Source organism: Schistocerca americana, chromosome 6 (assembly GCF_021461395.2).
Source record: "Schistocerca americana isolate TAMUIC-IGC-003095 chromosome 6, iqSchAmer2.1, whole genome shotgun sequence".
Taxonomy (NCBI): domain Eukaryota; kingdom Metazoa; phylum Arthropoda; class Insecta; order Orthoptera; family Acrididae; genus Schistocerca; species Schistocerca americana.
In genome coordinates, this window is record NC_060124.1 from 555,305,943 (window position 1) to 555,321,266 (window position 15,324).

Genomic DNA, 15,324 nt, shown 5'->3' on the forward strand with positions numbered 1-15,324 from the left:
AACATGAGCTCTAGTACTCACAATTAAGTTACAAATTATTCTCCTGTATGAATATTACGCAACGGAAACGGAAACGCGCATCTGACTATTAGTAATTTACACAACTCTGACTGTTCACTACGCACTGGCAATACCACATTTTCTTTCTTATTCAACGGTTTTGATCAACATGTGGCCATCGCACTGAATATGAATGGCGCACACATTATAAATTCTGGATATCATGACAACATACTATTCGAAGGAAAAGGCCACCAATCTTTTTCTTTTCACTATCTTTTTTATTCCGATAAATTCTATAACCTAAACACACCATTACATTTTCTACAACAATTGCACATGAGAAACTCCGCCCAGTGGGCATGGCTTTACATTGGTGATTATCCTATGGTTTCGTAATGATCTAACGCTACAGTGCACTTTCTGGATAGGATGGTGGATCTTTTGCTATATCTCACACTTCGACTCTCACACCCATCATCACGAAAATTTCCTCCAGACCGAGTGGTACAAAAAGGAACATGCATACCCCACTGCCTCTGAACCTATCTTTGCTACTGTCCCATGCAAACCACACATACTTAAATTACATGAAATACACCACACTGGCAACATGGCATACAACACAAGGAATAGTCAGAACGTTATAATCACATCACTTTCAGCTTTCCCACTTCAATTAGTATTCATCCCAGTTTCACACGACACTGCCCCACTTCGTAACTTTCCTTTCCTACTATGAACTCTGGAGGATATATGCACGTCTTCCTGTGCAATGCAAGCCAAGTGGCGTTGTTGGATAGACGGCTGACTCACCTTCCTTCACTCTCAGACTATTATAGTTTGAATCCAGCGTCACACGGAAACATAACACGCAAAGTAATATTAAGAACATATTCGTCACACACGCGAGTCCTCAACTGATACCATGGACGAGTACTTCCCTTTATCCTTTGTCTCACACACGCATTGAGACTCACACAGTACTCACCACCTGGAAGTTCTCGTCTCCAATTTCAAGTCCTGCACACGCCATGTCTTAAATATTTCCAACTTATAGTACACACGCCAGTAAATCAGCTTAACTTAAGCACTCGGAAGTATTTCAACTTATTGCTACACGTGGTTTCATTGTGACCGTTGGTCACTTCCGAAGTTTACTACGATCCCCTTAATATTACCTGCCTGACATTTAATTCTCCCCACAAAAGTTCCTGGAATAGAGAAATTATTATTCCAAACTACTCTTAAGTATTTCACATGCATACCATGTCTCCACTCTTTTGTCCTTACGGAGCACGCCTAAGACAGGTCTTACCAACACTAGATCCAGCGCCAGAGTGCTGAAACATGGCCGTTCTTCAGGTCAGCTCGCACCTCCGTCGAGGTGGGGGCGCATCATGTTACCGTATTGGTCAGCCACATTTCAGGCGCTCAAAGCTCAGGTAAATTTCATCTCTTTGGTTCCACCAAAGGTGACTAAAGGACCGTCTCAAAGATGATCATATATTGCACATTCACTATCTGTGGTTAGCAGACGACCATACATTCATTCATTTCGCAGATCTCACCAAATTGGATTTAGGGATTTATCTTGTGGGAGTGCACATGTGATCAATTAAATAAATAAATTGTCATTCTTTCCTACACTGGTATCCGGCTTCGGTGTATTAAGTGAAATTGAGTTGTTATTACAAAAAAATATGTTGTTCTGACAAGAATAACGAAGAATGTTGTACCTATTTTCAATGTCGGTCGGTACTGTACCCTTTCAATGTGTTGGACAGCTTTTATGATCGCGTGGAAATTTGAAAAGATTCAATATGAACATGTGTTTTAGCTGGAACATTATTCCCTCCCACGTAAATTGTCCGATTGACTGCTTCTTCATATTTCCCGTCTTTATTCAGTTGAGAGAACATCGATCCTTTCAGTTTTAACATATATCTACGTTACAAAACAAAGTCAGTAAGTTAGCAGTACATCATTTGGTGTGACATTTGCGAATAGATATTTCTCATTCTCATCTTATTTAATTTCGAGTCGAATATATACATGAGTTGAACAAAGGTGTGGAAAAACCCAGAGGAATGTTTACTTGAACATGAAAGTAGATGCTAGCAGGTGAAAGGCGAGTGGAGGACACGTTTGCTGGTTCTCTAGAGATGAGAAACACCTTAGTTGTAAATTATAAGAATGATTTGGTATCTGTTATATCACCGACATCAGTATTCTAGAGTGGAAATATCTGTTTCCTCTATTCTTTTCGAGTTTTCACATAAAGGTCTATGCAGATGGGATAAGTTTCTAGTTACTCAGTGGTTTACACCACGCTCCACCTTGCTGAAGTTTCGATTTTTTAGAGAAATAATTTCCAGTCTATATCTTTGTAATTATGTTGTGCGAGCGATCGGTACGATACTGTCATGTGCATGGTATCGAGAAGTGTCGCGTAAATGGTATAATATTCTGGCAAACCATGTAAAAAATACATGTGTCCTTGTAATCTCAGAGTCTGGAGATGTGTGGAGAAACAAAGCAAGCAAGCGAATAGGTCGGGACTAGAAGTAGTGACACCTTTTTACCTATGGGAACCAATCCAGCCGTTGTACAACAGTCTTCGCGTTATGTGCACGGGTGTCCTGTGGTCGCTACTGGGTGTCCTGCAATGAGGGTGGTTTTGATTCAGCACATCGATAGCTGTAAGGACAGTGAAATATTATGTGTGCTATAGATACTGAGATTTGTTCCAGAACCATGGCTGTCGAGAGGAGACATTGAAACGTCCCCCTTAGAGAAATTACTGAATTACTGTGCTGATAAACCTCTTACATTATTTGATTTTCAAACAGCTGAGCAAAACTGAACGTACTCAGACATTTCGCTCTTTACTTATTCTGATCAACACTAAACTGAGATACAATATTTTTTTAGCGCAACACAATCTGACTTTCAATAATCCCTACAAAAGAATGGCCCTGACTAACATTAACCTGTGCCTTTCTCAAAATAGTTACCTCACAAAAATCTTCGTTACTCGAACTACTGAAATACAGCGAGCGCCACTACTGCCAGCTAAATAAAAGATTCAAACTACTGAAGGCACTAACTACTGATAGGCATAGTTAGCAAATGAAAGATTTTGATAGGGAACAAACAATGTATTTACCTTAATAGTGTTCAAAAGTCATAATATATATATATATATATCAGTTTATGACATCCAGTCTCACAAATTTACTGTCTCTATCCAGATCATCCGCTCTCAAAACTCCACCATCTCACTTCCCACATCCACCACTGCTGGCGGCCCACCTCCAACTGCGCAACGCTACGCGCTGTTAACATTCAGCTGCCCAACGCTACAATAGCCAACAACAATGCAAACCAGCCACAGACTGCACACAGCACAGCCAGTGATTTTCATACAGAGTGCTACGTGGCGTTACCAATAAAAAAACCTAAACAGCCTACCTACATAGGCTGTCGAGAGGAGAAATTTCCAATACATTGCTCGATGTCAGACTGCAGCAACAATACTATTGAACTGTAGCTACACTGATAAATATTTGCCTGGTTCCCAACATTCTTGTGAGTCTGGAGATGGCCGTAGAAAGCATAGCAGCAAGTAAGCATGCCATCCTTTGTACACCGGTTCAGGGAGCCGAGAAAGATTTCGACTAATGGTGAATTGTCTCACGGTTATCCCTGGTTGGGTAAATATTAAATTAAGACCCAGTTGCCTTCGGAACCGCGTGTGTTGCATTTGGTGATTTGAGAAGATTGAGTACAACAGTATAACGATTGTTTGCACTGGGAGTATTGATAGCGTTCTCCCGGGATGTTCGGTCATCCACAGCTGGCTGTCCTCTCTCTCTGGTTCATATGCTCTTCCTCAGCTGCAGTCATGGGCCACGTTAACGGTGGTAGTTTCCTCCATCAGTGCTGCACAGTGCCACAGTGATTACGTGGGATGTATTTGACGATTTGTAGATCACTTTTACATGGTTTAACTGTCAATGCAATATGGTGATCTGTACAAAATTGTTTTTTTGCCGCTGAAAGCCTCGTCTGCAGAAAAGAAAAGCGGACAGTGCTTCCACACTGGCAGCATCAGTAATTTGGCGGGTAAACTCACTAAGAGCCAATCAAAATACTCCATTCATTCACAAGACATCCTTTGTGCAGGGGACAGGAGCCTCTACATAACGGTGAGAACGTTTGCGTTTCGAAGATGTCTGTAGACGCGACTTCCACCTGCTTGCTGTAGGCGCCAGTAGCGTGAGAGCGATGGCTGCTGGCACTGATTGCCATCCGGTGGTGGCTTGCGGGAGCGTCGACGCGTGAGCCCATTGGAACAGTCCGCATTTGATGATAGTTCGAAAGTGTTTCTTTTTGTACTTGCAGTGCTTTGTTTTTGGCTGTTCAAGCATTGTGAGTGTGTTTGCATAGCGTTACACATGTATTATCTTTTGACAATTTGCATCGTTTCGGTGATTTGCGAGTAGTTTGCAAAAATGGTTCAAATGGCTCTGAGCACTATGGGACTTAACATCTGAGGTCATCAGTAACCCTAGAACTTAGAACTAGTTAAACCTAACTAACCCAAGGACATCACACACACCTATCCCCGAGGCAGGATTCGAACCTGCGACGGTAGCGTTCACGCGGTTCCAGACTGAAGCGCCTAGAAACGCTCGGCCACGCCGGGTGGCCTCTGATTTAAACTATCTGGACACTCATTAGCATACATAAACATGAGATGTGTCGACCCTTCGAAATTATGACAGCTTGAACTCTCTGGTCACAATTTCAGTTAGGTGTCTGAATATCTGTGCACGAACGGCTATCCTTTCTTTCTCATCACAAGATATAAGAAAAGGTAGTGATGTTGAGCGCTGTGGTCTGGAGCGAAGCCAACGTTTTAATTCATCCCAACGGTGTCCTATTAGGTTCAGGTCGAGAATTCTGGTGGGCTGGTCTATTCCACAGACCACTGCCTCTCAGATGCTGGTTCATGACAAGAGTGCGTTTTTCGGTGTTTTTCGTTGCGGCGGAATCTTCTCGCGAACTCTCAGTCAACAACTTCCTCCTCCAAATGCGAAAATATTTTGTTGACGCCGACCTACATAGGGAGAAACGATCATCATAATAAAATAAGGGAAATCAGAGCTTGCACGGAAAGATACAGGTGATCGTTTTTTCAGCGCGCTGTTCGAGATTGGAGTAATAGAGAATTATTGCGAAGGTGGTTCGATGAACCGTCTGCCAGACACTTGAAATAAATGGTTGTTGCTCCGTCATAAGTTGCATTGGGAAGTACCATTTTTTTGTTTGTTGATGGTGACTAGTTTCGGACACCTATGTCCATTTTCAAACCATCTGTGAGTGTGACAACTACAGGCCCCATGCCCTGAAGCTGCCCCTGCAGTGATCAAAGCGGTACTGTGGCCGACTCATCAACTGTTGCACGCTGGGTCTTGGTTTAGCTGAGGTTGTTCCTTCGCGTTTCCGCTTCGCAATTACACCACCATACGTCGACTTGCGCAGCTACAGAATGGTTGAAATATCCCTGATTGATTTGTTACTAAGGGAAACGTCCAATTATTACTCGTCGTTCCACGTTCGAGGTCAATGATCTCTCCCTGTAAGCGTATTGTCATATCGCTGGCTTGGTTGCAGAGTATCTTTCCGGGCAGCGCGTTTGCAGAGTCGAGCACAGGTCACGGAGCTGTTGTGTTGTGGGTAGCTCTGCATGTGAGAGGCATTGTTATGGAAGTTTAAGTGTTGCTGCAAGTGCTGTTACAGTGAAGTAATGAGATATGGAAGTGGTTTCAGTGAAAAGCGCGCAAAGAAGGGGTTTAAATACGAACAGTGCCGCCGATAACGTGTTTGTGTATCCGTTCGTTGCGTGTCGTACCGCACAGCATCAATCATTCGCGCCGTGTTCGGTCTCCTGGAATGAACTAATGTGAATCAGTAAAAATAGTTACCACAAAGGAGTGCAATCAAGTGCCAGTGTCTTGCAGCGAACGTGAGAACGTGCGTTCGGTCATCGCGTTTCCGCATCATCAACAATCAGCCGCGCCACGACGGTTACGCGGACGCTCGCACAAGAGAGAACTCAACACTGAAAATTTTACTTTATGAACAGTGTTATATTATTACTAATGTCAAGGAGTACTGCTACAAAATATTTGTGTATTTGTGACGAGCCGATCAGTCGGCTTCTGCATCATTAACAGTCACCCGCGTCGAGTCGGTTACGCGTACGCTCGTCCAAGTGATATTGTGGACAGGTAATCGTCTAGAAGTTGGCATCAAAACTTACGACTTTGAGTGTAAAAAGTGCAACCTATTGTTCTTCGTATCGTCTCAGAATATAGTTGTTCATACCAGACGAAGGACAGTGTCGTGTTTGATGTTGAGTGGCTCCCCTAAACCCGCTTGCGTATTTAGATTCATAATTTCAGGCAAGCCAGCAGCAGTGTGGAGCAGATCAGCATGATCGCCGTGGGAGTATCATGTACGTGGCGTGGAGGCGGCACACGGTCAAGAAACGAGATTCCAGTTTAAGGGTCCCCAACCATTTGTACCCCCAGGCGTGACTGACCCGTTCTGCTTGTTATTGCTTTGCCTTTGACGACACGGTTCTCAACGTCTCCTTTTCCATTCTCTGGTCCGCCTCACGTGACATCTGGTGACCAATTCGTAGAACTATCAGATATACAGAAAAATCAAGTCGCTGACTGTCATGATGTAGATTTGTGGATCCCTGTGCGGACAGCATAAGGTCAAATTGTGTGCTTCACGTTTCCTCGAGCTATAGAAGTTTTTCCATTTATTTTGTTATTTATAGAGATCAATTTATTTCTCCAGATACCTTGTGTTGATTAAAGTATGTCACATTGCGGTTATCGCTTTTATTTTGCTGCTATGATTTCGGCGTTACGCCATTGTCAAGCTTAAATAGGCCTAATTGTTGCCATGCCACGGCACAGAGATGTAAGAAACGGTGTTCTCTTAGTGTTGCAACTCACTTTACAATTATGGACGAAACAGCTATGACCACCGATTTCAGTCTGATAATAATGTGCAGTGCTCCTGTTAACAAGACTCACCCTAAACCGGTTCTCTTGGAGAATTTGGAGATATTATGTAGCAGTAGGAGAGGCACGGTAAGGTCGAGGAAGCGATAGGGACTGGACTAGACTAAAAAGCACGGTCCTTGAACTAAGGTGAAAATGATGGTGATGATGATGGTAAGCTGAACTTACAGATGATGCAAACGCTGCTCGTCCTGGATATCACAATTCTCCGCTGCCCAGTAACGCATGTATCACAAATTCATGCTGCCACCGTTTGCAAAGGTAACTTCATCGGGAAAGAGAAAGTTCTTCAGAAAACTGTCGTTATAACCTAGAGGCGTCAACGCAAACCTACAAAAAATGAACCCGCTGGTGGAAATGACCGTCATGCAATTGCCGCTGCAGAGCCAAAAGGCACACGAATAAAATTAAAATTTATTTATTCCAGTGGCTCTGCCAACTTTCCACGTATATACAGTACACTGGAATTTGAATCGACAGTTGTAGCGCAAGCAAATTCTCTTACCACGTTTCGCCCATGGCAGTCGCTTTGTGGAATTTAAGTAATCTCGAAACGTTCGTTTTGCAAAGTCTTTGTATCGTTGTCGTGACTTCAGTTTGGGACAACTCTTACTACATACTAGAACGACTTTCGGGCTATTTGTGTTATACTCACAGTAAATATGTAGAGCATACACTTTTTCGTCACTCATGAAATTCGTTAGGTACCTGAAGTCCTATGCACGCAGGCATAATACATATACCAGTGCAGGCTACAGTTGCTGGTGCATTAGTACTAGGAAGAGGCGTGGAGCTTGTTCCGTCCTGTAGTCGGAATTAGCTATCCATTTCTGCATGCTGACAGTTCACCAAATTCAATCTGAACTTTAATTATAAATTAATTAATTAAATTAAAGTAAATTAATTAAATTTAATTGTGACATCTGAGCTTTATATTTTGTTGTATCCCTTTTTGCACGCAGTTCCAGATTTCATATTACTAGTAGAAAACAATGCGGTTTACTACCATTTCTTCATTCATAGAGGAATTACATATAGGAACTAAGTCACGAAGTACTCACCATCTCTGATTTTATGATTCAGCGAAAATCTCAGCATTCACTTGAGATTGGTCATCCTGTTAAATTCTTAACTCGTTCAGGTAAAAATTTGTTCTGCATATATTTGAAAAATAAAAGGTAAAAAACTGTCTTCCTTTGTGATAAATAATGCACTTTTACTGCCAAAAAATTCTTAAAGTGACCGATTTTGAAAGTTGGTGAAGTGACACACATGTGTCCCACGAACCTAACTAGATCCATGTTTTCATGTGAACCTAAGATTTTCAGATTGAAATTTTTTAATTGTAAAATCGTTTTATCAGCATAACAATTACAGAAAAAATATAACAAATCATTACCAAAGCACTTTTATTTTCCTGACAATCAAAAACATTGAATATCGCCCACAAGTTTACAACATATCATTTTGAGTTGACTTTAAAATACTACACACCAATGTGTTGCACATTCTATGAAGTCTTCTGGGGCATATACGTCCCATTGTATATAAATCATGTACAAACCAGCTGAATTACTGAGGTGTGTACTAATGTTTCAGAACAATGTATTTGGTGTAAAAGAAAACACAGTTAGTTACCTCAGACATTCTCGGAACGGAGAAGAAGGTGATTTGATTTGATTTTTGTGAAACAGACGCACTGTGGCACTTACGAAAACACGCCGCACCATTTGATCGTTCACAGCCTTCTATATAACCATCCCGTCGTCCGTATTATTTACTCTAATCCGAAAGGGTCTCGCCACATCGTAACACTAGACAGATATGAGATTTATACGTTACAACTCTCAAAACTACTTATTACTTTAGTGGACGTATGTGTCCCTTCAACCACGAAAGGGTTTACATCGATAAAACAAATTACGGCGAAATTTGTGCAGCTTAAAGCAAAAATATGGCCTACAAAGAAAAAGAATGTATAAGATCAAAGTTACGCTTTCGTGGAACTTGTATCGAAATGGAATAGAACGCAAACACTGGTAGAAGCCGACTTCGGGGAAGACTAATTGGATTCTAGAAAAACGTAGACACTCACGCAGCTATACCGACTGCAAGAGTTCTTTTTGAAGACAGACTGAGTAAAGGCAAACCGACGTTTATAGCATTAGCAAATTTGGAAAAAAAACTTTTGATTTTGTTGATTGGAATACTCTGATTGAAATTCTAAAGGTAGGAGCGATAACAATACGGGGAGTGAAAGGTAGCAACTAGTAGACGAACCAGACTGCAGTTACAAGAGCTGAAGGACGAGCAGCGGAAGCGGTATTTGAAGAGGGAGTGAGGCAGGGTTGTAATATGTGCCAGATGTTATTCAATCTCTACACTGAGGAAGCAGCAAAGGCAGCAGAAGAAATATACAAGGAATCCCAGGAGGAGTGGTCAGTATTCAGGGATGTAACAGGAAGTGAAGAGGTCCAGTGAAAATGCATACCTTAAGAGCTACATGCCGTTGGTCAGTACAAGAGATATGGTTCACAGTAACAAAGACGGACAAGCATTCACATCCCTTAAGGTACGCTGTTTAGAGCGAGTGTTTATTGGACACTTCTTCTCTTGAAAACTTCCTGGCAGATGAAAACTGGATGCCGCTCCGAGACTCGAACTCGGGACCTCTGCCTTTCGCAGGCAAGTACTCTACCAACCGAGCTACCCAAGCACGACTCACGCCCTGTCCTCACAGCTTTACTTCTGCCAGTACCTGGTCCCCCCCAGGCTGTGCCTAAGCCATGTCTCTTCAATATCCTTTCTTTCAGGAGTGCTAGTTGTGCAAGGTTCGCAGAGGACCTTCTGTAAAGTTTGGAAGGTAGGAGACGAGGAACTGGCAGGAGTAAAGCTGTAAGGACGGAGCGCGAGTCGTGCTTGGGTAGCTCAGTTGGTAGAGCACTTGCCCGCAAAAGGCAAAGGTCCCGAGTTCGAGTCTCGGAGCGGCACACAGTTTTAATCTGCCAGGAAGTTTCATATCAGTGCACACCCGCTGCGGAGTGAAAATCTCATTCTGCTTTCTTCTCTTGCTTTGGTCTATGCCACCACCTGCCAAAATATGGGAACTAAAGAGCTTGCAGCAGAAGAGATTTGTTTCACACTGACAAAGATGAATAAGTACTCATGCATTTTAGAGGCCATTTTCAGTAGACTTTTTACTTCCGAACGATCGTTCTTGTCATGTCCCTGAATACTCACCATCCGTCAGGTGATTCTCTGCAGAAAGAAGGGAGAACAAATAAAAACTTTGAGACTTACCGAGCACATTGTAATTCCATCAGAGATGGCGAACGACTTAGAACATCAGTAGAGCGTGTAGCGCATGGATTTGGGTGCAATGGGGTTTGGGTTGGGGCAGTGCAAGAGTGTACTTAACATTACAATAGCATTTATTAAAAAACATATACTATCACATAAAACTCAAGTGACATCAACAGGAATGCTTGGGAGTTAATATCAAAATAAACAATTTTCTACCCAGAAGTAATCCTTGCTTAAAATGGGCACATCAAAAATAATAATAAAGAAAAATTATTCTAAGGACATACAGAATTTCCACACACTGATCTTATTCAGCTCTGGTGACGAACGAGTGGGCACCAATCGAGAACAAATGAACTCACAGTAGCCACAATATCAGCCTGTAGTAATTCTAGAAACTGACAACCAGGTTAACACAGAGTACTAAATAAACAAAAACCACTCTCTACTACCAAGAATCACCCCCACCTACTCACTAATAGTATGGACAATACGAACACACAGAGCTGCCCGTAACACAGCATATCACAGTGACCGAAACATGATCTCTAAGTGAGTAGAAAATGTAGTGACTTGGCAAGACAGCCAAGCCACTAGGAGGTAGCCGAAAGGCACGCTTTTAAGCTCACGCAGGCTGGCGTGAGGTCTGGAACAGTTAAAGGATTTGAGTCTAGCAAATAAAGTACGTAGCTATTGGAATACTTAACTTTAATCCATAATTGGTGAACATCGGTCTGACGGTACATGCATCACAAGATAAATAGCAATTGATAATGGCGCCTTGCTAGGTCGTAGCAAATGACGTAGCTGAAGACTATGCTAACTATCGTCTCGGCAAATGAGAGCGTAATTTGTCAGTGAACCATCGCTAGCAAAGTCGGCTGTACAACTGGGGCGAGTGCTAGGAAGTCTCTCTAGACCTGCCGTGTGGCGGCGCTCGGTCTGCAATCACTGACAGTGGCGACACGCGGGTCCGACGTATACTAACGGACCGCGACCGATTTAAAGGCTACCACCTAGCAAGTGTGGTGTCTTGCGGTGACACCACAGAAAACACAAGGCAGAAATGAATCTCCCATGGCCTCACAGCCACGCCGTGCTGCATAGGTTTCACAACGTACAGCGGTTACACCGCGTTGGGAAACACAACGACAGCCACTGGTTGACTTCACTGCTCTCAGTATCTGCCGTGCAGTAACTTCACTCTGACAACATCTGTCAGCTGCCCATCACTAGGTACGGGTAATTTATTTATTTAACGTATGGCTCTACACACATGGTTTACACTTATTACATTATGAAATTATATGACAAAATACACTATAAAATACATAAGTAAAGGATACATATTCAGATAAAATATAATACATAAACACAATAAAAAGTAACATCACAGCAGATATTTTGTATTACACAAGTCTTCAAATTCTGACGCCCAAATTGGCGACCCATTCGAGGCAGGGCGGTGTGGCGCTGAAGAAGTCAGCCCGACTACCCTGGTAGGCTCTTGATTCACAGTCCTGGGCGATGTGCTGTATTGTTTGATTAGGTGCCCCACAGTCAGAGCTAGGACTGGGGAGCTCTCCCCACTTGTGTAGATTGTGTGCACATAGTCCATGTCCTGTTCCGATTCTGTTTAGGGTTTTCCATATCTGTCATGGAAGTTCAAAGCCCTTAGGTTTCTCTGATGGATAAATAAGTTCACGGTTGTCAGGGGAGGCACTATCACTCCAGCTCTCGTGACATTTAGTATGCATGCTGAAGTTGGCAGCTGACAGTTGTTGGGACAGTCTTACAGGGGGATTTCTGGAGTGGAGTCGTGTTCTTTCCAAAGCTGGGACATCTTCATGGATAGGAAGTAGGGGGTTATTCGTTATTTTTGTGTATTCCTTTATCAAAGCTTCCTGTGTTCGCAGGGAGGGTGGAGCTGTATGACTAAGTGTTGGAAGCCAATATAGTGGGGTAGTCTTTATGCATCCAATTATGGTTCTCACAGCAGCGTTGAGCTGGGTGTCCACCTTGTTTACATGCTTGCTGGTTAACCACGCTGGTGCACAGTACTCGGCTGCAGAATACACTAATGCAAGTGCAGAGGTTCGTAGTGTGTCTGCTGTTGCTTCCCAGTTAGTGCTGCGGAGCCTCCGAATGAGGCTGTTCCGTGAGCTCATTTTATTGGATACATTTTCCAGGTGTCTTTTGGAGGATAATGTCCTATATAGAGTGACCCCCAGGTACTTTGGATGTGGCTGATATCGCAGTTGACTGTTGTTCATATGAACCTTCAGCTCATATCCCGCCAATCTGTTGTTCAAATGAAAACAGCTGACTTCAGTGTTGGTGGGATTTGGTATTAGCCTCCATTTGGTGAAATACTCATGCATTTTGTTTAGGTCAGTTGTGAGCATTTTTTGAGTGTCTTCAAACTGCTTGCTTTGGATATCTAGGGCCATATCATCAGCATAGCTGTACGTCCTTGACATGGTTTCAGGCATGTCAGAGATGTAAATATTAAAGAGCATTGGTGCTAAAACTGATCCTTGAGGCACTCCATTGTTCAGTTTCCTCTGTTTGCTTATGTCATTACCCTGTATCACCTGCAAGTATCTATCCGAAAGCATGTTGTTGATAAGTCTCAGTGTCATACGGCAGGGGATTGCTTTTATCAGTTTGCGTAGAAGTCCTTCCTTCCATACAGTGTCAGAGGCAGCTGTTAGGTCTACGAAAGCTACCGCAGTCTTTTTTTGTTTCTGAAAACCTGCTTCGATATATGTCGTTAGACTTAGAACCTGGTCTGTGCAGCTCCTATTGGGTCTGAAACCTGCCTGCTCTGGTGGGATGACTTCTAGGATTAGTGGGCCCACCCTGTTAAGGAGTAGCCGTTCCAGAAGTTTGTTGCAGCAGTTGAGAAGAGCGATAGGGCGGTAACTTTCGGCTTTATCTGATGGTTTGTTTGGTTTCAGCACAGCAACTATTTTAGTAATTTTAAAAGCTTTTGGCAGGCAGCCCGATGTTAGTATGCATGAGTAAAACTTGGCACGGGTAATAAAGACACAACACTCAGCCCTCTCTACAAGACACAATAACTGATCTCCACCACTCCTCGCCTCTGACTGCAGCTGCCGTCTTCTTATGGACAGTGGGAAAAGACATCGTCCGCGGGCGGTGTCCACGTACGGCCCAGTGTTGACGTTGTGACACTCAACACGCCGCACGTGCCACGGCACTCCACGTCCCACACCGTCACTGCTTCCCTTCCGCTTCTTGGCCGCCAACAAACTGCTGCGCGCTTCGCCATGCCACCAGGGCAAACTCGAGAGGCGGTGGCATCAAAGCCCGAGCATAGCAAGAGACCTCTAGCTGAACTAACGGCAGGAAGTCCAATTGTGCCGCTCCACAAGGGCACAATTTCCTGCTCGATACTCGTCCCTCTCTCCACCGCTCCTCCACTTACCCTTAACCACACAGCAAGAGGACGATAATTGGAATGCAACAATAAAGAACACTTAAATACAGTGTAGTAACAGCTTTACAATGATCACATGCACACTCCTGCCCAAGGTTGCTTCTGTTTGGCCAGAAAACAGTACAAACAGATGGAAGTAAAGTAGAAACAATGTAAAGAATACAGAATGTAATCAAATGTAACATGCATAACGGTAGACAAAAATGTTCTTCGTATTTTTCCAACTTGACGGATTTGCACACACGCTGGTTAATGTGGTCAGTATGGGATATGAGCACCTCTTGCACTAACACAGGGCTGTGAATGACGTCATCAGTCTCATGTTAGGCAATAACACCCATTCTTCCTGCAGAGCTGCGCGCAACGTTTGGAGAGTGGTTGGTGCCTGCTGACGAGATTCAACCCGTCTCCCTAGTGCATCCCAGACGTGGTCTATGTCGGGCATTATCGTCCATCATCACGAAGCTTGGGACGACGGCACCTCACCACAGTCGCGCGTGAGATCCTCAGACCTCCTCACAGTACTTGACAGAAATTAAATCTTGCTAATTCACCCGTAGACTGTCAATGGCAAGGAAAGCATTTCTGAAGAAGAGAAATTTGTTAACATCGAGTATAGGTTTAAGTGTCAGAAAGTCGTTTCTGAAAGTATTTGTATGGAGTGTAGACATGTATGGAAGTGAAACATGGACGATAAATAGTTTGGACAAGAAGAGAATAGAAGCTTTCGAAATGTGGTGCTACAGAAGAATGCTGAAGATTAGGTGGGTAGATAACATAACTAATGAGGAGGTATTGAATATGATTGGGGAGAAGAGAAGTTTGTGGCACAACTTGACTAGAAGAAGGGATCGGTTGGTAGGACATGTTCTGAGGCATCGAGGGATCACCAATTTGGTATTGGAGGGCAGCGTGGAGGGTAAAAATCGTAGAGGGAGACCAAGAGATGAATACACTAAGCAGATTCAGAAGGATGTAGGTTGCAGTAGGTACTGGGAGATGAAGAAGCTAGCACAGGATAGAGTAGCATGGAGAGCTGCATCGAACCAGTCTCAGGGCTGAAGACCATAACAGCAACAACAACAACAGTTCACCTGTACAATTTCATGAAGAGGTGTTCGAGTGATCAACGTAACCCCCGCCTACACCATTAGGGTTCCTCTTAGATATCGATCTCTTTCCACAATGTTTGGGTCCCGAAATCGTGTTCCGCGTGCCCTCCAGATGCGAATCAGTCGAGAATCACTTTCCAGACAAAATCGGGGCTCATCTGTGATAAGAACATTGGTCCACCGTTCGACCGTCCAGGTGGCATGCTGACGATTCCAGTCGGGACGGTCCCTTCCGCGAAGGCGCGTCTAAGGTAAACAGAGAGCGGGTCTCAAACAATGAAGGCCACTCTGCTGAAGCCTTCTGTAGACCGCTTGCCCCGACACAACACTTCCACGG

General features: G+C 43.5%; 1 protein-coding gene across 1 annotated transcript in view; it reads left to right on the forward strand.

Annotated features, from left to right (window-relative positions):
- The first annotated feature begins 10,953 nt into the window (after positions 1–10,953).
- The window catches only part of LOC124620284 (E3 ubiquitin-protein ligase MARCHF2-like), a 29,587-nt gene continuing 25,216 nt past the window's right edge, over positions 10,954–15,324 (forward strand). Inside the window, exon 1 of the mRNA XM_047146953.1 lies at positions 10,954–10,964. Coding sequence (XP_047002909.1) covers positions 10,954–10,964 — 11 coding nt within the window. The remainder of the gene's footprint in view (positions 10,965–15,324) is intronic.